Source organism: Echinops telfairi, unplaced genomic scaffold, assembly GCF_000313985.2.
Source record: "Echinops telfairi isolate 266 unplaced genomic scaffold, ASM31398v2 ScPeMD7_7467;HRSCAF=8505_1, whole genome shotgun sequence".
Lineage (NCBI taxonomy): Eukaryota > Metazoa > Chordata > Mammalia > Afrosoricida > Tenrecidae > Echinops > Echinops telfairi.
The window spans coordinates 25355309-25380905 of NW_022111368.1; the positions used below are offsets into that span (position 1 = coordinate 25355309).

Sequence of the window (25597 nt, forward strand, 5' to 3'; positions counted from 1 at the left end):
CATGAGCCCTTGATACTTTATAAATGGTTATCTTGTCTATTGTTGTTTTTCTGATGACTGTAGTTCTGTTCCTCTTAGAGCTGTCATCCCTGCCATATTAGACCACATGATTGTTTAGTTCAGAACAACCCATACCGGTCCACTTCAACTCACTGATCCTAAGATAGTGTCTTCCAGCTTTCCATTCCATTTGTAATGAACTCCCATTTATTATTCATACTTCATGCACATCACATTCTGATTATTAGTGGATGCTAGCAGCTGTTTCTTCTCATTTTGAGTCATGCCATTTCAGCAAAGGAAGCACCCCACCACCACCACCACAGCTGTACTCCGTCCACATCATTAAAATCAACTCTGTTTGATGAGGCAGCGCTTCCCCAGTCACATTTTGAGTATCTCCTCCTCATGGGACTCACTTTCTGGCACAGCATCAGATAATGCTCCAATGCTATTCACAGAATTTTCACTGGTCAAGTTCTTAAGAGGTAGACGGACAGGTCCTTCTTCCCAATCTGCCTTGGTCTGCACACACAGATGAGGCTTAGTTGCTGTTTGAAGTACCTGTGCCATAGCTTACATCGCTGCAACCTGCAAGCCATCTCAGTCCGACCAACTGGCAGATGAGTGGTGGGTGTGTTTATTAGGAAGGCTAATTCCTAGACCTTGCGCAGTACCACTAAAAGGCATTATGTGTGAGAGAAATAAGTTGACAATGGCATCATTAATAACATGACCTTTTCTCACAAGCTGGTTTGAAATTTGGCTCACTAACCTAGACGTAACATGATTTGATCACAAATATAGAGCAAGGGTGCCAGATTCAAAACCTTCTTAACCCTTTAACTCCCCTCAGGTACATGCAGCTACTCTGTACACTCAGAGTCGCCGTCTTTCAATCCTGAGAATGCAATACCGTGTTTCCTAGTTCTGATATTTTACTGCAAATTAGGAGTAGTAAATTTGTGAGCTTGCCAGAAACGAGCAGGGATGTCTCCCTCCAGGAGTGTGGAAGCAGGAACTGGGTGGTGAACCCGTAGATGCCTGAATGTAAGAGACATGAATTACATGCAGCTGACTCCCGTCCACTCAGACGCTAAGTCACCATCTGCAGATTCTGAGGATGCAATACAGAGCTTTCTAGCTTGAGTATTTAATGCAGGGCTTGTTTCTAAGGGGGTGGGGAAGTCCCCCAAATGGTCACGAGGATATATTTTCAATATAAGCATGAAAGGAGCATTGAAAGCCAGGTAAGTCTAAAAATTAAGTTTATGCTTTTGTTGTTACCCAAGATTCCAAGAAACCCAGACACCATGAAGGTAAAGAGTTCACTCCAACTCCTGCCCCCAAAGCTGAAAAACTGAACCTAGAATAAGCAATCTTCGGGGGAAAATCTAAAACCACGGATCTACCATGAAAACCGTTTAAAAGCTAGTCGTCGTATGTTGGCATTAATCAATATTCTTATCTTCTCGCTGGAGACTCTCAATTTGGTAAAGACAGCTGATGGCAGGCAGTCGAGGGAGAGCTCGGCGGCGGGGAACTGGTTTTAGCACAGTGAAGAAACACTCTTTCCTCTGAGAAGAAGAGAAGGGGGCTGGGCAGGTGACAGGGGCCTCACCCATTGTAATTAATATTTGTCTTTTCTCGGTAGTGACGCACACAACCAGACATCTATCCATGCATAATTTCCACACATGCTGAGCACTGGCAAGGATTACCTGGTCACATTGGTCCCCATTCTTGATCTTTCTGTCCATACGATTTCATTGCTCACCATGCATGTAAGGACTCTTTACCCTTCCACATTCCCCTCTTTGCTGTCCAGTAACTGTTGTCAGTTGGCACTCCTGTAGAGAAGTGCTTCTTCCGGAGAGAAGTGGAAGGCCTTCTGGAAGGAGGTTCACGACCCACGTGAAGGAGGCGAACCTGCTGTGTAGTTCGATGCTGGCCTCCTGGCCATGGATGCGGTGGGCCCCACCATCTGAATGACCCCACTGAGGTCTGGATCCCATATAAACTTGATGTTCTTTTTCACAATGGCCCTCCTTCAGTAACGGCAGCCAGGCATGGTCCCCAGGTGTTTGACAAACGGAGACCTTAAGGACGAAAGAGCCGATTTGTGCCACAAGCCTGTGGCCCATCTGCATTTCCCGTCCGAAGGGCTACTTTTGTATTTATCAGCACCAAATGTTTGCTTTCCTGCCACAGGCTAACAAGGTTATACTGTTAGCTAATGCATGCACTTGATGCAAGTGTCACCCTTGTGTCTTACAGGCTGTGCTCTAACTGATTCCATTCATCTGTACCCACATGGGGCAGCCCTGTGTGCTAGCCATTCACGCTTAACCTCGTTGAGAACAGAGAGCAGCGATAAATTAGAAAGCTGGGGAGGGGGGTTGAATTAGATTAGGCAGTGTTCCCGTCTGTGATCCTCCTATCCAGGGGATGCAGCTGAAACCCAGCTTGGCTTTCTGACCAGAAAATGTATCTTTGCTTCCTGGGAATTCACTCTGCAGGCCCATTTCACTTCAAGTTGCACATATGCCTGGGTTTCCAGCTTCAAGAAGCGAGATGTGGGGTGAGCCTGTTTGGATGGCGTGTTACTGGTGACTTGCCTGTTTTGTGTGTGTCTGAGTTCCTTCGTTGTAATTTGGCTTCTGGCATTTTCACAGACGACGCCATACACATGTGGTCGCTTTAGCTCTGACAGCCGCAGGCCTGTGTATAACAAGCCAAAGCATTCCTACCCCAATCATCTTCACAACGGTTGGCGTGTTTGAATCCAGTCAGCTAATATTCTGTTCTGACCCACGAGGTTTTCACCTGCTAATTTCCAATGGTAGATCAGCACGCAGCTGCTCCTCCTAGTCTGGCTTAGGCTGGAAGCTCTGCTGAAACATGGCCACCACAGGCGACTCGGCTGGTATTTGAAATACTAGGGACATAGCTTCTAGCAACACCCAAGCCATCCCAGTCCGACAAACGGAGAAAGTCTTCTAGAAAGCAGGTGAAGAAGGGTGTGCTTGAGGGTCTGTTGGTTAAGGAAGCCCCGGCTTAGACGTGTTGACTGGACATCCTTGTTCTGAACCCTCCTATGACAAGTTTAAAGACCAATATAGGGCCTGTCCTTCCAAATGCCAGGGTGGAATGACAATTAGCGTTTACTCTTTAGTCCCAGTGGACCTGCTATTCCAGAAAGAGTGTATTTTTCCCACTTTATTCCCCCCCCACCCCCCGTCCAGGCCTGCCAGAGTGACTGCCCCCCCCACCCCCCCACCCCCTCCGCAAACAGCATACTATTGCACCTGTTAGCCGCCAGTCCCTAAAGGATATGCAGTGTAATAAAAATTACCATGCTGGGTTGCTGGTGCCGTTCATCTGATAAGAGTGTCATAACACAGATAATACGTGTGAAAGAACTGAAAAGCTGAGTGATTATTCTTGTCTGGAAACTGAAAACAAAATACTGCGCGGATCTGCCGCAGCCACTGCCGCACAGAGAAACTAGCTCTGCCATTTTACATGCTTGTTCCCAAGCGACCGTTCGTCCACAGCGCGACCTAGAAAACGGGGAGGTTCCTTAGCACCAAGGGTTCTGGAGTTAGCTGTGGCCACTTGCCATGTCTGTGGAGACCAGCAGACCTCGGGGTTGGCAGCCAGTGTTGAGACGTTGCTCAGAGGGACCAAAGTCATTGTAATCTCTCCGGACCAGATGACGTCCTGTATGTCTGGTTAAGACAAGTGTAATCTATCACTCCCATCACTTCCGGGAAGAGAAAGGAGGATCAGAGAGGTGAAGGGAATTCACCTAGGCCTCCAGGGAGGTACAAAGAGTTGGAACCTTTCCCTCACAACCCTTCTCCAACAATCGACTCCTCCTAATGAGAAGTGCTAAGTAATCATGTCAAAGTCTTACTCTGTCATCCGTAGGGTTTGCATATACTAGTTTTGGCAAGGAGATCACCTGGCCATTCTTCCTAATCTCTGCTAATCTGGAAGCACTTGCTGAAATCAACCGTGGGTCCCCCCCTATGGTATTTTCCCCACGTGTGTCCACATGGAGCTGTCTCTGTAGGGTTTTCAATGGATCTATTTCAGAAGTATCTCACCAGGCCTTTCTACCAAGGTGCTTCTGGGTAGATGCAAACTTTCAACCTTTTCGCTTGAAACCATGGGCATTCACTGTGTACAGCACCAGGAGCTGTACAACCTGTTGTTGTTGTTGTTGTTGTTGTGTGCCTCCAACTCATAAAGCCCCTGTAAGACAGAGTAGACATGTCTGCCCCATCCGATGCCCTGAGCTGTGAACTAGCACCAGCTCTGTCTCCCACAGAACCACTGTGTGAGCTCAAACTGCCAACCTTTTCTTTTGGTTTGCGGCCAAGTGTTTAATCATTGTGCCACGTGACGTGGGCAGCAACACTGATGAAACAAGGGAGTCTTGAGGTGTGTGGACTCGGTCTCTCGTGGTTTCCAATGGATGGCATATGAAACTTTTGTGCCATGGCAGCGTGTAACGGTTCTAGACAGGACACTTTTGGGGCAGTGATTAAGTTTGACTGTGAGTGGGGGACCATGGACGAGGAGAAAGACCAGGGACAGCGTTTTTCTATTCACTTAGTGGGTTAAGTGTGGAGCTGCTAAGCAGAAAGTTGGAAGTGCAAACTCGGGTGGGGGGAGACATGGCAGTCTGCTCCCACACAGATTTCCAGGCTCAGAATCTCTTATGGGGCATTTCTGCTCCACCCTGTAGGGGCATTTGAGTCTGAGTCAGCTCAATGGCAGTGGATTTTTAAAATATTTAATAGGAAAAAATATATATATTTAATAGGAAAATTACGGTATTGATTTTTTTTTTTAGCTTATTCGCAGTGGAAGCACACTTTGATGTGTTTTTTTTTAGCTTAACCTTATTTGCAGTGGAAGCACACTTTGCAGCCTTTACAGCTGTATATGTTTACCACTTGAGATGAGAGTTCAGGCTAAAAACCTATTCTTTTTTCTAAATTATTCATTTCTACCTTTTCTCCTTTATGATAAGAGACCTGCACTACTAAATCGATGGATGACTGAAACCTCCTAGCATGTGTCCTAAGACAGGCTGATGCGATGACATGGAGGGACACAGGGTGAGATGGGGGGGGGGTGCTGTACAAAGTAAGCGCCTGGGAGTCTGCTCCCATCACCTCACATCTCAGGACCATGACGAGTCTTGTACTGTGATAGATGTGAAAATTGAAAGCAGCCCACGTGCCCCAAACCTGCCCAAAATTGGCATATGGAAGGCAGAGGTGGGGCTGGGGTGGTGAATTAGATAGTTAATGAACTGCAGTATTCCATGCCTTTATCATTTGATCGTCTGTATTTTAATTTAAGAGCAAAGTGCATGCGTTTACTACTAAAAGCTTTGGGTACTTTAAGCCCATCCAAGAAGTAAAAAAATCACCCTGAAATGTGTCCATTGGATATCCATACATCTGCTTTGAGAGCGGGGACTGGAGAAGCTATCTTAAGACCAACATGTTGACTTTTAAAAAAAATTATTTTATTGGGGGTTCGTACAACTCTTTTTTTCCCCAACATGTTGAGTCAATCCCATTAGTTGACGTATCTAAACAACTAAGGGACCCGAACTTGAGACCTAGGGACCTTTTTAAATCTCTCTGTGCTGGGGATAGGGTTTGATCTTGTGGCTAAGTGACGAGAACATCAAATGGAAGGAAAGCAGGCAGATCAAAAAATGACGGAGTTCGTTCAATCAGAAGGTAGCGAAGCAGAATGTGGAGTCAGCGGCTTTTTACACGTCATGTATGTGTTCTTGGCTTCACATGTGGTCTGGGACGAGGTCACAGACGGCCCGGTGAGGGCACATTGAAACGCAATCGTGCTGAAGGGACTGGCAAGGCGGGGAGCCCTGTTGGAAGCAAGCCCAGAGCAGTCCTTGTAATGAGATCACGCTCTTTTCACAACGAAGAAAATGCACGTCCCTGAGCAAGCCTGATACATTTTACCCTGGTTTACATCTTAAATCATGACCGAAAGCCAAGTATGAATTAAGTACTGTTTTGTCCAATCTTTTCTCCTCCCGTTGAGTGCTCTTACTGTGTCAGAGATCTGTTCCCAGGAGAAGTGCAGCCGCCTTTGTAAGATGGAGTACACATCATCCCCAGGACTCATCATCCCCTCTTTAAACCGCTTTCTGTCTCAGTAAGCCGTAGCTTGTCTCTTTAATGAGCAGCACAATGAGAGCTTACCTGTGCGTAGACCTCCATCTTCTCTGGAAGTACAGTGCATCCATCCTTTCTTCTCAGATGCCCGGCAGCTAAAGCTCAGAGAAGCATCAGAGTTCTCACCTTAGAGGCAAGAACATGGGACAGGAGCTTGGCACTCTGTACCACCGTCTTTCATCGACTGCTTGGAAGTGGAAGGAATCGTGACATGCTCTGTCCATGCATGATCTCATTTACTTTTCACATCCCCATTTCCTCCCATTCTACGATGGTACCATGGATATCTGAAATCACTGCCGTGTGCTCAGGGTGTAAGCTGGCTAAGTCACTGGGCTAGTAAATGACAGAGAAGCCCTGGAGATCGTCTGTGTGCCCTTCGTCTGCCCTGGCATCCCTAATAGAACTTCTGAGACAATGGGTAATCAATGTCATACAGCCATTGCACCTCCATTAAAAAGGACATATATTCAAACCATCTGTGTAAATCATTCTTAGATTTTGGGAGAGTCTAATTGGCGTTAATGTTTCAAGTAACCTTTATGGCTTTTGCTATTCCTTTGTACAGTTAGCGAGACTTGTTAGATGGGAAAACCAGGGAGAAATGCTTAGCTAGAATGAAAGCCACTTGAGAAAGTCCTTTTACGTTGGGATGTAGGTCTTTGGTTCAGCGGAACAAAGGTGCATGGAGCACTTACTGTGTGCACGGTACCCCGGCTTGTGCCCGTGATGAGTCCACACATTCCTCTCTGAAGAAATGCCTGGTCCTTCTGTAGAGGATTAGATTTAATAGGATGGCATTCTCTTACAGAGGTCCTTTGTCTTTACAAGGGTGGTTTTGAATCTCTAGTGGGGGAAGGCCGTCAGAAAAGGGGGGAATGTTTTGAGTGCAGACTGAGCCGTGCTGATCAAATGGTGCAAAGGCTACTGTGAGTGGGGAAAGGTGCTTTGCAGACCCATGAGAAGGGCACTGTCTGTGTATTGTATGGAATAGACCAGAATTCGCAGTCTCAAGCCATAAACTGTTTGAGATGAGCCTTGATTGTTTTATAAAATTCCATGCAGCCTGCGGAGGAAGAACATCTACACTCGAAAGGTAAAGCGAGTGGAAGCAAAAGTAGGGAGTGCGGGTTTTGGCTTGTTCCGGTGTCTGTAGAGCAATTAGAGCAGCGGTTCTCAACCTGTGGGTCACAACCCCTTTGGGGGTCGAATTTCACAGGGGTCGCCCAATTCATAACAGTAGCAAAATGACAGTGATGAAGTAGCAACGAAAATAATTTTATGGTTGGGTGGGGTCACCACAACACTAGGAACTGTATTAAAAGTGGCATTAGGAAGGTTGAGAACACTGAATTAGTGAAATTGATAATTGAGCCTTTGTTGCAGAAGGGTCTTAAATGGTAAGGGTGGATCTCACTGTAGAAAACAGGATGACTAGGGGAAGATTAATGGAGTTAAAAAAACAAACCACCAAAATACTGGGCGTGGAGTGAGATGTGTGTGAGAATTTCAACGGTAGCATTTATGAACTGCATGCTCATGGGTCAATCACTTGAACTTCCTTACCTTCGTCCCCCTCCCCTGTCAAATAAAGATAATACTTAACTTCACAGGTTGTGGAATCTGTGGGGGCAGAGTGTGTTATCCTTTGGGCTGCTCACTGAAAGATCAGAAATTCTAAATCACCATTTGCCCCTCAGACGAAAGACGAGGCTTTCTATCCCCGTAAAGTGTTACAGTCTCAGAATCCCACAGGGGCAGTTCTACCGTGACCAGTAGGCATTCTGGCTAGAGGACAGGGAGGTTGTTTGTTTTGGTGGGTTGTTGGGTGTACGTGAGAAAATAGTCTGGATAGCGTCAATCAGAGGAGGCACTGCCGTGGCCGTCATTGTCATCATCGCCATCGTCGTTGCTACTGTGATCTATGGGGATGAAGACACAGGCATTAGGAAAATGTAGTTGGTAGCAGTGTGAAGGAGGGGATAGAATAAAGAGGATCAGTTAGGAAGCTATTAAAGTACTCAAGATAGAAAGTACCGAAGATGTGATTAGGAAAGTATTTCCGGGAACAGGAGCAGGAAGATCGAGATATTGCAAAGATTGTTTGATTCAGCATTTATCCAACAACATACTGAGCATCCGCCCTGTTCTGGGCTCTGTATTGGGTGCTGGTGCCACCAGGAAAATCGCCTCATCCCTTAAGGGTCTCGTTTCAGCTCACAGAGGAGCCGCGGAGATGTAACAAGACCACAGCGTAAGAGACAAGTGCTCCACTAGAGACATGCGCAGGGGTGAATGCAGCGTCAAGGCCAGCAAGCCAACCGTGCTTGCTTACGTAAAGAGGTTGGCCAGAGGAGGCTTCATAGAAAAGGAGGAGACGAAACTGGGCCTTGACAGATGAATGAAACCAGAAACCAAACTCACTGCCACCGAGTTGATGCCAGCTCATTGCAACCCTACAGGGCAGGATAGAGCTGCCCGCGTAGGTTTCCAAGAATGTGACTCTTTCTCCCACAGGGCAGCTGGCGGTTTCTAATGCCTGACCTTGCAGTTAGCAGTCCAGTGTCGCAACCACTACACCACTGGGGTTCCTGGCAGATATGTGACGAGCCCAGCAGACAAGCAGAGGTTGGGAAGACTCACTGTGTGTGGAAATCATGATGTGTTCAGGGAACCTGGACTGAGATTGCAGTGAGGAAGGCAGTGTGTAAGCCTTGACTAGACCATACAGGCTCTTGAACGTACTTCTAACACACCTAGAGGCAGCCCAGGATACAGTAAATCAGACTGTTGGGTGACCTCTAGCAAGTCACTTAACCTCTACGTGACATGTATAAAATAAGGAAATAATAAATCCTAGCTTTCGGGATTGTTAGGAGAATCATGTCAAATACATTTAAAGCAGGGTAGGTTATATTTTAAGCACTTAATAGATGTAAGTCGCTGTTGTCTTTGGGCAGAGGATGAAAGAGAAGGAGTTGAGTGACTCAAAGGTTTCCAACTTTGAAGAGTTACTGGATACTGATGACATTAATGAAGACATAAACTACAAGGAGGAGGAAGAGATTTTGTGGGGAGCCGAGACGTAGTATAAACATGGTAGATCCAAACTGACAGCGGAACACCCAGGTTGAAAGGTTCAGAATCCACTTAAGAGAGGGAAGAAGCGCTAAATACACATTTGGCTTCATGCACCTCTAAAGCCATGGGCAGACACATGATGGCTCAGAGAGAAAGGAAATGAGGAGGAGACTGGATACCGCCTGCTAAAGGGGGGTGAGAGAAAGGAGATCGGGCGCAAACAAGAATCAAGGAGGGATTCAGAGAAGGGAACCCGGGGGGCGCAGCTCAGGGGAGCCTGGGAAAAAGAGCTTTTCGAGGACAAACAGTCAGTGGAATCCGAAGAACCGGTCAATCGGAAGGACTCCTGTCAGACGGTGCCGTTGGGTAGTGAGTTCACAGGTATTCACTTAGGTATTCTTCAACTAACATTTTTTTAGGCTAATAAAAAAAAAAAAAAAAACACCGGTTGCTGTCAAGTGAGTTCTGACTCCTGGGCGCCCTGTGTGTAACACAATAAAACTGCATCCATATGATTCTGAAGACTGCCTGTGCAAAGGCAGATCAGCAAGCTTTTATGGGGACACATTACCTGTACTCTCCGCTGTATAATTCACACGCACATTAATCATCTATAGCAATTGAAATGGCGGCTAACGGTGTTAAACTTGTAAATATGGTAACTTTGTTGGGAAAGGGGGTTACTGCCATTGAAATCGAGAAATAAGGAGTAGCTAAGGCTGGGATGCCGGGTCAGGAAGGGTTTGAGGCTAGCAGGTTGGTTAAAGGTTTGGGGGGAAGCCAGGCATGGGGAAGGAGGTGTACGGCCGACACTGGCTCTCAAAGGATGGAAGAAGAGACAAGATGGAGGCACAGGGGTGGGGTCAGCCCGGGGCAGGGTGACCTACACTTCTCCAGTCAGACCAACGGGAAGGAAAGGAGGCATGAATGCACAATCACTCCAGGGGAATCTTTAAACAAAATAACACTTGATATTTTAAAGACATAAGAATCAAGGGCCCTTGTTGTGACGACTCAACCCAAACCAAAAGGAAACTCACTGCCGTGGAGTCGATGCTGACTGGTAGCGCCCTTTGAGATGGGCTAGACCTGTCCCAGCAAGTTTCTGAGCCTGCAGTTTTTACAGGAGGAGAAAGCCCCCTCTTTCTCCTGCACAGTCACCAGTGGTTTCAAACTGCTGGCCTTGCAGTTAGCAACCCAAAGTGAACTCGAGGAAGATGGAAGAGCTAGGAAGATGGAACAGATTGGCCAAGCACACTTGAAGAATCCAGTGTTTTCCTCTTCTATCACCACCGGTGTATGCAGCTTTTCCTAAGTAGTCAATTATAGTGGAAGTTTGCTCCCAAATTGTAAACTTTAAAGGAATTTTAGTGGACCTAAGAGTTTCTGATTCCCACTGGATGGGAGGGCTGTGGTTAAACCCAGCTGAGATGGCTCCTACCTGGTTAGTGTTCAGAGTCACCTATCAAGAGAGATTCAGTATGCTGAGGATAAAGGGAGCTGGGAGACCCTTACCAGTGAGCCGTCTCAGTGGAGACTAAGGAAAGCCAGGATGTTAATTCTTCAAGACGGAGATCCAAATGTGAAAGTCAGTCAGGACTATGGTGCCAAAGACTCAAGGTTCAGAAATAGGTGGCCTCAGAAGACCAGGTCAGGAAAGCCCAGTGAGGTGTTTGGGATGCCCACAAATTGCACATAAGAGTGGGTAGGTAAATAATAAGTTTGGGGAGAGTGAGCACTGAGCCATGAGGCTGGTTTAAAAGGGTGGGTCAGCTCAGAAAAAAAGACGTGACAATCAACTTTTGAAACACCGACGTCACTAAAAGCCCTGTGGAGCACTCGGGAAACACACAGGGTCGTACGAAGTAGGAATGGACTCGACAGCAACTGGTCATTGGTGGACGGAGAGAAAAAACCCTCACAGGTAGCTGATCTTTGATGACGGAAAGAAAGGATCTAAAACCATGTAACAGTGGTCCTGTGCCGTCCGTCCTCACGGTTGTTCCTCTGTGTGAGCGCATGGTTGTATCCATGGTGTCAATCGGTCTCATAGAAAGCCTTCCTCTCTGTCACTGCCCTTTGACTTTGCCAAGCGTGATGCCCTCTTCCAGGGACTGGACTCTCCTGACCACATGTCCAAAGTAGGTGAGATGATCAAATGGCATAGAGGTACATTAGGCATGGCTCGGAGACCACAGTTGCTGCAGATGACGGCAGCAAGGGAGGCCGCAGACCTAAGAGGCTGCCTGTGAAACGGCTCCTGGAACTGAAGAGCACTTGATTGCTCAAGTTTTACATGATGCAGATTTTTGTTGCATGGCCCAGTCTTCTGAGTCTAGCCATGTTGGTCAGTGAGACATGGATGTCTGGGCACCGGAGCTATGACTAGCATGAAAGAAGAACATCTTTTTGCTGTTGTTGTTGCCATTAGCTTGGTATGTATTTCTCTATCCTTTAAAAAAAATTTTAATGGTTTTATTGCATATCACTCTCATACCATGCAATTCAATGATTTAAGCCTATTAAAAACCAAACCAAACTCACTGCCATGGGGTTGATTCCAGCTCCTAGCGACAGGGTAGAACCCCCTGTGGCTTTCTGAGACTCTCTCTTGACGGGAGTGGAAAGCTCCATTCTTTCTGTGTAACAGCTAGTGGGTACGAACTGCAGCCCATGGTACAACCACTACACAACCAAGGCTCCTCAAACATACTACAAATATCTATGCAACTCTCACCACAAGGGATGTTAGAACAAGAAGACAGTCTTACAGCGGAGCCAGGGCAGGAGGTGTCTGGTGGAGCAGATGGTGTGTATAGGGCATATCCCAGTGCCTGGTGAATGGTACGTCTTCAGCGCATGTCTGTGCTACAAGTGAGTGGGGCCGAGGATGGGTCTTTGCGTAAAATATCGAGAACTGAGGACATAATCTCTGACCTCACCTCTTAAAAAACAAAACAAAACATGTCTGCTTCTTCACTCTTGGATGAATTGTATATAAAACATGTCTGGTCTAACTAAACGTGTCATTCTGAGATGTTGGCCCAAGAAGTATATTTTTTTAAGTATGATTAATTATATTCCTGTAGATTCCTCCTGGTTCATGAGTAGCTGTGTAGGATACACAGAAATCGTGCATTTCTAAAAGATTCTGTAAAACCAGGCACAACACATACATGTTGGAGGCCTTCTGATAGCCAGATGGAATCGCTAATATAATTTATGCAAAGTTAACATTGACAAATTGGAGTTGTATGTGCGAGTCTGCCGTCTAATCTTGAGTAATTAGTTTGTGTTTAAAAACCGGAGCCCCTCTAGATCATACAGTCTAAATTGTGAAAGCCGCAGAGTGATTGCAGAGGCTGCCGCTGTGTGCGTGATTATTAGTGGGATGCTGGGGAAGAGACATGGACACAGATGACTAACTAAGGTGGGGAGACCAGTGGGTTTGCTGTTGATAGTTGATGCTCAGCTTTCTACATAAGATTTGAGGTCCCTTGGAAGGGAGACACATATCCTAGCCAGTAATTTAAACCAAAGAGAAAAATCAGGAACTACAGAGGAAATGGGAGAGAGTGTGCTCCAGTAAAGCCACATGGTAGAAAAGGATCCGGAAATCAAGGAAAAATAATGTATGACTTCATAGCCTTCTTAATAAGGGAGCAACAATCTAGCTGGGCCCTGACTAGTTCGTGGACAATGATGGCCCAACTCTGAAAATGAGGAGTGATCATTGGGTCCAGTGGTGCGCTGGCAGATAAGTGGGGACTAGAAGAAGGGGCTGGGGGGTGGGGGGAGGCTTAAGAGTTCACTGCACCCTTCTGTGCTTCCAACGAGGAGACCTTGGTTAGAGGAGAGCGGATGCCCTGGGAGCGCGTGTCTCTTACTCTACTTATGGGACATGTGTCACGGCCGTGGAGAAGGAATGTCCAGAACATTCATCCTTCCAATGGGTGGGTTTGATCACGCTCCACCACCTTTTCATCCTTGTACTAACTAGGTTCTGGAAGAACCAGCTGGTGAATTCTGTGCCATCTGAAGTGTTGGGGGAAGAGATTTCTCCAAGGAAAGAAAACCAAAGACTAGTGGTTCTCAACCTTCCTAATGCCGCGACCCTTTCATACAGTTCCTCATGTTGTGATGACCCCCCAACCATCACATTATTTTCATTGCTGCTTCATAACTGTCATTTTGCTACTGTTATGAACTGGGCAACCCCTATGAAAGAGTCCTTCAACCCCCAAAGGGGTGCCGACCCACAGGTTGCGAGCTGCTGCCAAAGACCATCTACAAGAAACTCACTTCAAAATGTAGCAGAATCACTTTTTCACATCCCCTCCTTCCTCACAAAGAAATGTGAGGAAACATCTTCATCCTACAGAGAGAGAATGTCTCATTTCTCTTTAAGTGGATCACCTACTGCTTCTATGCTGGCATTTAGGGTTAGACGTGGGAGGAAACCAAAAGGTACTAACTAGAACCCATTTATAACCTGCCAGTCATTCAGAAATCAACTCAATGTGATTCCCCAAGTCACTTACCGAATGCAACTATCTTCCAGGAGATGGCCCTGATAGTAAAGTATTATTATACTAGGGGTGAATCAAACAACCCCCATCTCTTCCTTCCTCACCGCTTAGTGAAAGTGTACTCAAAAAGCACACAGGGAACTAGTGGCGCTGAGCTGAGGTGGTGTTCTTATTCGTATGTCATTACACCAAGACTATATTCTGTCTCTTTAGTTCGTAAGTGTGGCTTGTCTTTCTGGTTTCCCCATGAATGGCATTTTTATCAAGACTAAAGTGATATGTAGAGCTTAGTGGAAACTCTTGCTCTCTCTCTAGTAATAGATATAACACTTCTAATAAAGATTTGTAAATTTGAAAGTGCTGTTTGCATTCCTTCAAAAACACCCTGTGAATTTTATGGAACCAAGTTTTTTAAAAAATCATCTTTCTTTGCACAGCATTTGCCACACAACTTTTATTACCAGGTGGTCCCCTTGTTCAGAGCCTTACATCAAGTGAAACTGGGACAGCCTTGCATAAATGTCACGAAGGTTGGACTTGTTGGGTTTTGAATTGTGGGTGAGGTAGGGATGCGGGCAGGCAGTGAGGAGGGCTGTGGAACCAAAATTGGTAAAATTCAGAAACGAGATCATGAATGCGGCTGTCACATCTTTTGGAGACATCCCTCCCATTCCTTGTTCAACATGAGACATGCTGGTATGGCTGCTCTATGTGCTTTTAGTTTTAAATACTGCCTGTATCACAACATCGGTTTCTTTCTTGGCTTCAGGAGATGACCTGGCTCCCACCACTTTCTGCTATCCAGCCACCTGGCAAAGCGGAACCAAGCAAGTTTCCATTTCCAAATAAGGTAAGCTTGGTTGAGGGCGCACGCTTCCTCACTCGCTGGGACATTGATAGTGGACCCTGGGGCTTACCCTCTCCTGACTTTTCCTCTGTGGATCATCTTCCTGGAGGCATGTTCATCTGATCTTCAGCAAGCTGCAATCCTATACTTATTCATGTAAGCCTATTGACTTACTCTGCCAAAGATGGTGCCTATCACGATTCTCATTAGCTGACAACCTTCATCTTCCATGTTATTTGGAAGAAAGACTTCCCACAAGTCAACTGATAGTCTTAGAAACACTTGATATTTCTGAAGTCTCACATAACTCTTTGCATGCATTAGTCTTTACATTTGGTTTTTCTCTATTTGTATATGAAATGTTTGTATCACTCAAAATTGCCAGTGTTGATACAAGGAAATTCATAGGTAAAAGATTAAAATTTAAGGATTCAATGGCAACTTGTATATAAAGATTAGAATTTATCTAAATTTTGCTAAATAGAGATACTTAGAAATGATTTTGTGGGCTCTTAGTCATTTTATTTTTTGTTTTGATTTTATAATGAGGTTTATTTTTGTGCATATAAAATATAAATAGATAGTATATTTCCTAGATTTGAAGATACATACTATTAAGATTTTAAAATTTGTGAAATTGAAATGCATCTTAGTTATTTTATACATTCAATATGATGGTACATTTTACTCTTTTTGAAAAGCTATTATTAAATGGTGTATATTAATCATCAATGTCTTAAAATTGAGGAAATGTGATATGTATTCGTCCATTATAGTGTTTTGAACACTGAAAATACTTTCTAAAATTTAAATATATTTCCATATTTTCTAAGGAAAAGCACACAGAAAAAGTCACAGCATACATTTAAGATATATTTGAGTTTGTTAAAAAAGTTTGGCTGTATAGTTAACACACCTATACACTTATAATATCGACCAAAGTATACAAATAAAAGGATAAAAATATAAAACCCTTGGATTCTTGTCCAATTCTTATTTTACTACCCAGAAATTACTATCAGTAATTTGATATATGTCATTTCAGTTATTTCTCCTGTCCATTTAGAATATATACATTTCAGGTTTTTAAGCTATATATGGCATAAAAATAAAAGTATTCTTCAAAGAGTTCATTTTTATTCCTTTAAGATGATGTATTGAAGCTCTTTGCAAGCACATTCATTGTTGTTAGTGGCAACCTCATGAGACAATCAAATTGGCCCCAAAGGGCTTTCTAGCCCATATCATATATACATATATGTATATATATATATATATATACACATACATATGTATGTAACAGTTTTATTGGCACTTCATCCACATATCATACAATTCAACAGTTCAGTCATATCAAGTACAGTTGTACAATCATTGCCACATTTTCCCCTGAACTCATTAGTGTAATCATTCCTTTTTTAAAAATTGTGGCAAAAATATACACAGCAAAACATTCTTCATGTACATTCAACTCAGCGCCCTTCTGGCCTGTGGTCTTCCTGGGAGCAGACCACCTGGTCTTTCTGACAGCCAGCCTCTCCCTTATCAGCCGGACACCTGCATTGCCCCCTCTCATCAGCATCCCTCCACAATTCCTCCAAGTGAACAGATCAAGATTTCATTTCAACTTCTTAACAGAGACAATGTATTTCATAATATGAATTTGCCATAATTAATTGGATCAAGTTCTTTTTCAATTCTTTGTATGAATCACTATTTCTGCTGATGAATCTGAAGTATTGCATGGACCTGATGAAAATATTTTAAGACTGATCACGGTGATCAACTGTGAATATACTAAAAATCTGTTTTTTTCCAAGTGGTCAACTAGATTTGGTACATAAGCCATAGTTGGCCAACTCCTGATTTAAAGCATTAATGATTTTTTAACATATTTTTATGCTTATATGATTTATAACATGCTTCTATGTGGCCAGATGGGCCCCCACCCCCACTCCTGCCCTTTATTTTTCAGAGTCTTCCCTGTTGCACATTTTCACTTCTAGGTCCGCTTGAACACTGTTTTTATTATATGTTGGTCTCTAAAATAACCCTCTAGCTTCATTTAATGGAAAATATCCATTTTTACAATATTGTCTTATCTCAGAATTTTTTTCCCAAAGTCTTCCTTCTTAGCCTTTAACCAACAGCCTGCAGGTCTTTGACATTGGTTGCTTAGTTTATTCTTAGGATCTCTTGGCATTTGTTTTCTTTTTCTATTTTGAATCTGTTCTTTTTAAGTTATATGTTTTCTAATTAGTCATTGCTAATCTGAAAGAAAGTCACCCCACCCCCACACACACCAGGTTTGATATACCCACTCACTGAACTCCCTTTGGCTTTGATAGAGTTTTGGGTGGGCTTACATTTTCCAAGTAAGAGAGGGAAAAAAGAATGAATAACTCTACTGTACATCCCTGTGATTCATTTCCTTAACACAATCAAGTAAACGTTTTTTGCTATATAAACATATCTGTAAGTACAGTTTCTGATTTAACTAAGCCCAGGCCAAAGCATGTTTGACTATTGCAAAAGAAGTGTACAAATTCTCTTCAGTTTGATTTTAATATAGATTCCCATGTTTAAGCAATAACTTAATTCCTGATGTGAAATTATGAACTCATAGCCTTAGTGTGAAAAATGTATCTTTCAAACCAGAAAGTTTTAAAATATCTTGTTAAAAAGGCACTATTAGTTACCCTGTAGAAATGAAAGAGGACTGGCTGCATTATCTCCCTGTCACCGCTGTTGTGAATTACGGCAACTTTGTTTTTGTCAAGCAACACAACTGTACTGTCTTACAGTTCTGGAAGCCAGAAATCCAAAATTGGTAACGTTGGGCTGAAGTCAGGCTCCACCAGGGCTCTCTTGTTGCGGAGCCTCTCGGAGAACATGTGTTTTCTTGCCTTTTCCGGCTGTTTAGAAGCTGCCTGCTTTCTTTGACTCAGGTCCTGCTTGGCTGTGACCTCTCCCTTCTTCCTTACAGCCTTCTCTGCTCCTCCTGACCCCCTGGTACAGAGATTGCATTCAGCCTGCCCCAATAAACTAGGATAATCCCCACCCTTAACTTACTCTCATCTGTAAGCTCCCTTTTGGCAGGTACGCTAACATAGTCACAGGTTCCGGGGTTTGGGACAGGGATGTTTTTGAGGTGCATTTTCCGGCCTCCCACCCAGACTCCCGTTCATTTTCACATAGTGTATCTCTCTTCATCTGTATCTTCCCTAATTAGGAGACCGACAGCTGGAGACTTGTAATTTATTAATTAGGCTATTAATGTGTCAGGCCATCACTACTGCTACTGTGTAAGAGCTAGAATTAGCTACCGAATTTGAGGGGCAACATCTCTGCAGAGGCTAATCAACAGTGAGACTAAGCGCTTACAAAGACGGAGGGGGAGTAACTATGCCTTCTGAGCTATCAGTACCACTAAATTAATCCGAAAGCTTCCGAGAAAGTGCCCGATTTTGCCTGGGTCTGGGAAGTCAGGCTATACAGGACAGTCCGTTGATCCCCCGCTTGGATTTTCTCTGAGGACCTCAGGGGCAGCCACAACCCCTTAGCCAAACGGCCTCACTCTTCTGATCTCAAAAGCAGTTGGACTGAGTCAAAGAAAGAATGCCGGGCTCCCTCCATTCGCTGCTGTGATCAGGTATTTCAGCCAAGAGGGGAGACAACGAATTGGCGGGGCCCATTTCCCTTCCTTTCCTTTCTCTGGAAGTCTCTGAAGTTTTAACTCCACCTGGTAGAAGTCATCCCCCGTCCCGCACCCCCCTCCCCTCCCCAGGCCAGGTGGAATGCATTTGCCAGGCATTCCATGTGGCAACAGAGGCGGGGTCCAGTGGGACCTGACCGGACCTGGAATGATTCTCTCTCACCGGCGTCTTCAAGCGCTTTCCGCAGAAGAACCCTCCGTCAGGATGGAGATGAGGGGCCTGTGGCCTCGCTCTCTTTCGCCCTGGAAACGAGAAGAACGACCCGCACGTGTGAAACGGAGTGCTTTGACATTGGAGCGGGGAGTATATGATAAATCGCCCTCTCTGGATGGCCAGCACGCATAGACACTGCCACCAAATGTTTGGAATCAAAGTTCCTGTTAAGCACTCCCTCAAAGTAAACATTTTAATGAGCTGTAAATTACATGATCCCAATGCATTTTCGCTCTGGGGAATCTACACACCAGGAGATCATTGGTGGGGTGAGCAGGGGTGCAGACACATCCACGGCTCTGTTGCCTGTAGTAAGTAGTGTTACTGGGGAACTGAGAGGCGCCCCGGTGGCATACCTGTTGGGCTAACCAAACGTTACCAAAACTAAGAGGTCAGCAGTTCAAACTCAACAGCTGCTCCGAGGGAAAAAGATGAGGCTTTCTGTTCACTTAAAGATTTCAAGCCTCAGAAACCCACAAGGGCAGTTGTACTCTGCCCTATAGCATCGCTATGAGTCAGAATTGATTTAGCGGCTGAGAGATTTTTTTTTAGGGTTCTGAACATAGAGGAGATGTATCTTCATCCTCTGCCTATTGTGGTAGACGGACCTTACGTGACTCCAAACAGCAACTTTTGATAGTGCCCTCAGAGTGTGAATCTAGTCCACCACCAGAAACGTGGCTAAAAGCTACAGGGATTTTATTGATCGTAAGATGCATGTGTTTTCTCTATTTTAAGATCTCTAAAATTTGGTTCTGTTTTATGGTTGGTGCTACCTTGCAATTTATAGACAGATGTTACCTGAAACAGTAGACCTCCTCCAGTTTTGAGGGCATGTTCCTTTTGATGAAATACAGTATTTAGTGCAATGTTTTATTGAAGGTCTCTCTCTCAGAGGTCAGTAAGCCTGGTTATTTCTGTCTTCAGCAGAGTGGTGTGTATGAGCTCAACTTCTAAGCTAGTAGGATTCTCATGTACCAGAGGATAATGGATGTGTTGGCACTTCAAGATATAAAGATGGGGAGGAATAAAGTGTTCCTCTGTGGATGTTCTTTTTGAGTAACCTGGAGTGGTTCTCCCCTTTGTTACTCCACATACTGTGACTGTTAGAAGGACATGCTCTGGATGAATGACCTTGGCCAACCGAAGCAGATTCACCTTACAGATATCCTGAGATGGAATTATAGACAACCATAGATGTATATATAAGTAAGGGCCTTGGTGGCGTAGTGGTTATGTGTTGGGCTCCTAACTGCTTGGTCAGCAGTTCAAAACCACTAGCTGGTCCACAGGAGAAAGAGGAGGCTTTTTATCCCCTTAAGGAGTTACAATTTCAGAAACTCACAGGGCCAGTTCTACTCTGTCCTATTGGGTTGCCATGAGTCGGCATCAACTCTATAGCAGTGACTTTGGTTTTTTTTGGATTTTTCCTAATCGATATAGATAGTCTAGAAATAGACATAAATATACACTTTCCTACTCCTTTGGAATTTTCTTTAATGGATATATAAACAATTTTATTTTAAAAACTAGTTGGTACTCAATTAAAAAACTAACCCTTGGGCTAAGGCCAAAATAACAGAAACATTCTTTTATGACTTATTATCAAGTTGTATACTGTGATTGATTTAATGTTATTTAGACTGAGCTCCACCCTGTCCTATGGGGTCTCTCGGAGTCGACATGGACTTGATGGCAGCGAGTTTGGCTTGTTTTGTGATGTTTCATACTAAGCTCTGGTGGTATTTTGTGTTGCACCTTGGTCTGTGAACTTCAAGGTCAGCAATTTAAACCCACCAGCCCTTCTGAAGGAGAAAGAGAAGACACTCTGCTCCCATAAGGATTCACAACCTCAGAAACCCTAGAGAGCAGTTTTATTGTGTCTTATAGAGTTCCCTAGAAGTCGGAATGCTGAGCACATAATCAGAGAAACTGGATTATAGGAAGAAGAATGTGGATCAGGATTGGAGGAAGGCTGTCTTGCTTGTTCGAAGTGAGGAGGACTGGAAGCACTTGCTGATGAAGATCAAGGACTTCAGTATGGATCACAGCTCATACAGAGAGTGCAGCAATCCTCACAGCTGGACCCATAGTTAACGTCGTGACACATGGAGAAAAAATTGAAGTTGTCAAGGATTTCATCTTGGATCCACAATCAGTGCTCATAGAAGCAGCAGTGAAGAGATCAGTGGACGCAGTACAGTAGGTAAATCTGCTGCACAAGACTTCTTTAAAGTGTTTAAAAGCAAGGAGATTACTTTGAGAACTAAGGTCCATCTGACCCAAGTCATGGTATTTTCAATAGCCTCATGTGCATGTGAGAACTGGACGCTGCATAAGGCAGACCGAAGAAAAGGGCATACATTGGAACAAAGAACATTGAAAGTACCATAGACGGTCAAAGAGCAAACAAATCTGTCTTGGAAGAAGTACAAGAATGTTTCTTAGAGACTTTGTCTCACGTGCTTTGTGCATGCTGTCAGGAGAGGCCATCACGCTTGGGGAAGTAGAGGGGCAGCGAAAAAGAGGAAGACCCTCGGCAGATGGCTGGACACAGTGGCTTCAGCAATGGGCTCAAACATAAGAGCATTTGTCAGGATGGTGCGGGACCAGGTGGCGCGTCCTGAGGTTGTACACAGGGTGGCTATGAGCTGGAACTGTCTCAAAGGTGCCTAATAACAGGAACAACATGAGTCGGAGCCAACTGGATGGCAGTGGGTCTGGCTTATGGGTTTTGGAATGACTTAAGAAAGTGATGGTTGACTCCTAACTGACAAGTGGGTGGTTTCAACCGACCCAGAGGCACCTGGGCAGACAGGATCGGGGATGTGCTTTTGAAGGAGCACAGCCCTGAAGACTGGAGGAGTGTCACTCTGCACCCCCAAATGGGGTTGTGATCATCAGAACTGACATGACAGGGGAAAGCCACAGGGGTAGTTCTACCCTGCCAGATAGTTACTATGAGCTGGCAATGACGATGGCAGTGAGTGAGTGAGTGAGTGAGTGAGTGAGTGAGTGAGTGAGAGAGTGAGTGAGTGAATGCATTCTTCCATCAGGCTTTTGCTACATTTTACAGGAATGGGGTGTCACCCCATGTGTAAAAACATCAGTTTTTAAGAGGAATTCTAATGGAGTAGTGTAAAATGAGCCAACCTGGTGTGTAGAGGTTGGGTGGGAAGGTGGGGAAGGGATCCCACATTCCGTCGACGACAGTGATTCAGACAAAGATGCCTCATCAACTTCCTTCCCAATTGGTAATAATGAGTCATTCACCCACAGCAAAGCCCAAAGAGTCGGCTCCTGGAAACAGTCTCTGAAAATTAAGTATTGTTCCTAAAACGATACAATCCTCCTCCGAATTCATCTTGGCTGACTTTGTCGTTCCCCAGCAGGCACCCACAGTTACTAGCTCCAAGTAGACTGGCGTGTTCCTCTTCCTTTCTAAATAATTCCAGGCTTTATATCTGAGTGACAGACAGGTTTAGCGTTGACATGTGAAGAACACATTTGGAGCCCTTGGTCGTTGATCAGAAGAGCTTCGGTGGTGTGGTGTTATGTGTGGGGCTGCTATCTGCAAGTTCAGCAGTTCGAAACCACCAGCTGCTCTGCAGGAGAAAGACGAGGTTTCTTTCTGTCACTGTAAAGAGTTAGTCTCAGGAACTCACAGGGGCAGTTCTCCCCTGTCGTAATTACAGGGCCACTATGAGTGGGAATCGACTCGAGGGCCGGGAGTGAAGAGTTTGAGATGACTTGCTGTGCCAGAGACAGGGCTTGGCCCTTGGGAAGTGAGAACTCGGTCATTATCCAACAGCCCAGAATGGTAGTGGGTTGTTCTCAGGATTAAGTTGTCCCTAGGAGCCACCGGTCATTTTGAACTGCTGACCTTGCTGTTAGCAGCCCATCGTGTGAACATGACACCACTAGGGCTCCGTGGAAAACATTGAGCCACATCAACCTCTCCAGACGCACTGCCATCGAGTCGGTTCCGACGCACAGCAACCCCGTAGGACAGAGTTGGAGTGCCTCTGTGGGTTTCTGAGCCTGTCACTCTTGGTGAGACTAGAAAGGTTCATCGTTCTCCCTCCGAGCAACCAGCGGTTTCCAAGGGCTGACCTGGTTAGCAGCCCAGTGCATCACCACTAGGAAGGAGTTCATTCTATTCTAGTTCATTTTCGTTCCGCACATCAGAAGTACGAAGGCGTTTGGGCCAATAGAGGGGGTTACTTATGATTTCACATGCCCACCTTTTCGAATCATCTGAGAAGGAGATCGCTGCATCAGCATTGCAGGAAGACGCATTAAAAACCTCCAATACGTGGATGGTACCACTTTGGGAGCTGCAAGTGAGGAGGACTCAAAGAACTTCCTCGTGAAGATCAAAGGCCGTCACTTCCGTGTGGAGTGACCACACCACAGCGTAAACCAAAAAGTCCTCCCTCCTGGACCAGTAAGCCACACGGTGAAGAGAGAAAAGATTGGTCATGTGCAGAATTTCTTTTTACTTGGATCCGCATCAACTCCAGTAGAAGCATCAGTCTGGAAATCCAATGACATCTTTCACTGGGCAAAACTGTTGGAAAAGACCTCTGCACATTGCTAAAGAGCAAAGATGTTTTAAGACCGCACTGTGCCTGGCCCAAGCCCTGGTATTTTTAATCCTCACATGCTTATGCAAGCTGGACGGTGATTAAGGATGGCTGAAGAAGAATTGGTGTCTTGCAGGTAGGGCGTTGGAAAATATTACTGACTATGATATGGACTTCCAGAAAAATGAACGCATCTGTCTTGGAAGGCATACAGCTGGAATGCTCCTGAGAAGCAGGGATGGCAGGAATTTGTCTTACATATTTGGGATACATTATCAGGAAGGAACCACTCATTCTTGGAGAAGGACATCAGACTTGGCAAAGTAGAGGGGCGGCGAGAAAGAAGCTCCTCAGTGAAGTGGGTGGACCCCGGGGCTGCCACAGTGGACTAAGCCGCAGGAGCCAGTGTGGGGGTGGTGCAGGAGCAGGCATTGTTTCCATCATGCTTTCCATAGCGCCCAGCAGGGTAGACCTGACAGCCACACCATTTCACTGAATTATCTTCTAAGTCTCCCTTAGAGTTCACATTCAAAGGGGATTTTTGAAGGCAAGAAGAGGGGAAGTCTCAAGGCAAAACCCAACATTTCATTTTAATGCAAAGAAAATTAAAGTCAGTCTCCATGTCCCCAAGCAGTAACGAAGCTCCACTGGCTTTGTGCCATTTCAGATAAGCGGGCGTCCGCACGAATCGTTCCTGCCACTGATGGGAGACTGGCATCCCTTGTTCAGTAACATGTCCCTGGTGAGTTGATAGCCAGCCTCAGCTCCAGAAATGTGGTCAGAGTCAAGGTGCATTGAATAAAAAGCAGATTCAATTAAAAGTCAATCATACAAAACAGAAGTTTTTGTGAACGGTCTTCCTTGAACTGCTTAACAAGCTCACTCACTGGGTCTCATGGGATCGGTTGGTAGAGATTGGGATCAGTGATTAGTTCTGAATGACCACTCATCTATCTCCTGTGCAATTAGGTTTAGAAAGAAAAACTAAGAACATTAACTGATATTTCTTGTTTGTTTTTGTTTTTTTAGGACTGTCAGCTTGTCTCCTCCGGACACAATAATCCAAGTAAGAAAAACTTCTCTTTATGAGTTGCATATGGGGCAGTGCATGAGGAGGGGGATGAACGTGCCCCTGACAGTAGGTCACTGTGAAAAACGTGAATACATGAAATAAAACAGAATGCTAAAAACGAAATCAAGTGGGAAGACAAGGCCATTGGGTCAGGTGCTGACTGAATGGATGATCAGATCGGAGGTGACCCTGGGTGCTCCTGTGCTTTTATTCAAGGTGGAAAGCGCCCAGACAGAATGCTGGAAACCTGTCCTAAGAGGAAAGAGCAGAATGATTTAGTGTATCTAGAAGGAAAAAAAAGTTTTTTAAGCAGCTAATGGGTTGTCTACATTAAAAGAAAATGAATAGCCCAACAGCAATAACAGCAAAAGCCAGAGAAAAGACACCAAGATAAATGGCCTTAGAATTCATGGGGAAAATAAACAAATAAACAATCCCACCCTGCTGAGAATGTGTACCTTACCCTCTGCCAGAAACAGACGCTGAGGAAGGAGGACCCTTGGGGAAGCCAGTGTCTAATCAAACACGTGGGCTTTACTGTCACAGAGAGGGGCCCATTGATCCACCACATCGTGCTTTACTTCACTTCTTTGCCATAACTGACTGGCAGGAATATCTTGGGCATTAAAAATGCATGGCTTTGCCCGGCTCGTGTCAGAAAGGCACACCCGTACCCACAAACATTGGGTTTTTTTCATCCCTCAGCCACCCAGTCAGCTGAGAGCAGCTCCTGTCAATCACAAAGCTGTATTTGAGGATGAAAATCACTCTGAACTGACGGATGTGCCTTCAGAATCACGTGTTCCCCCACCGGGCATCTGTGAACGAAGGAGAGAAATGGCACCCAGAGCAAATGCGCCGGGAGTGTCCCCTGCTCTTAATGCACAGGTAGAGGACAGACCGAGTAGAGAAAGGGTACCAGAAGGTGGCAGAGGCCGTATCACTGACTTAGCCCACCTGCTCTCGGGATGCACTGACTACAGGCACCATCAAAGAGGGAAAAGGCCTAGGGAATTGGAATCGGCGGGAATAAGCGATGCCCTGGTATGTAGGTGCATGGGGCTGCCACAGACTACAGAGTCCTAAAGACTTGCCATTGCTCCCTTCCCTGTTCCATGTGAATTTAAATCACTCAGAGTAGGCGGAGGATTGAATAGATGAGTAAACGCACCCTTCTCCTAGTTCCCAGTGTTTGACAGAAAGAAGACGCAAAACAATGAGTTGTTGAGTCTTGATTGTGCCAGCAACTTGGCATGTGTTATTTCAGCTAATCCTAGAAAGAGCTGGAGGAGCAGGCATTATGATTGCAATTTACACGTGGGG

At 45.1% G+C, this 25597-nt stretch overlaps 1 protein-coding gene across 4 annotated transcripts in view; it reads left to right on the forward strand.

Annotated features, from left to right (window-relative positions):
* Positions 1-25597, forward strand: part of AFF3 (AF4/FMR2 family member 3) — a 587662-nt gene that overhangs the window by 364916 nt on the left and 197149 nt on the right. For all 4 annotated transcript variants that reach the window (XM_030888457.2, XM_045283938.1, XM_045283937.1 and 1 more), the window contains 2 exons: positions 14610-14690; positions 24232-24268. In XM_030888457.2, the coding sequence (XP_030744317.2) occupies positions 14610-14690; positions 24232-24268 (118 nt within the window). The remainder of the gene's footprint in view (positions 1-14609; positions 14691-24231; positions 24269-25597) is intronic.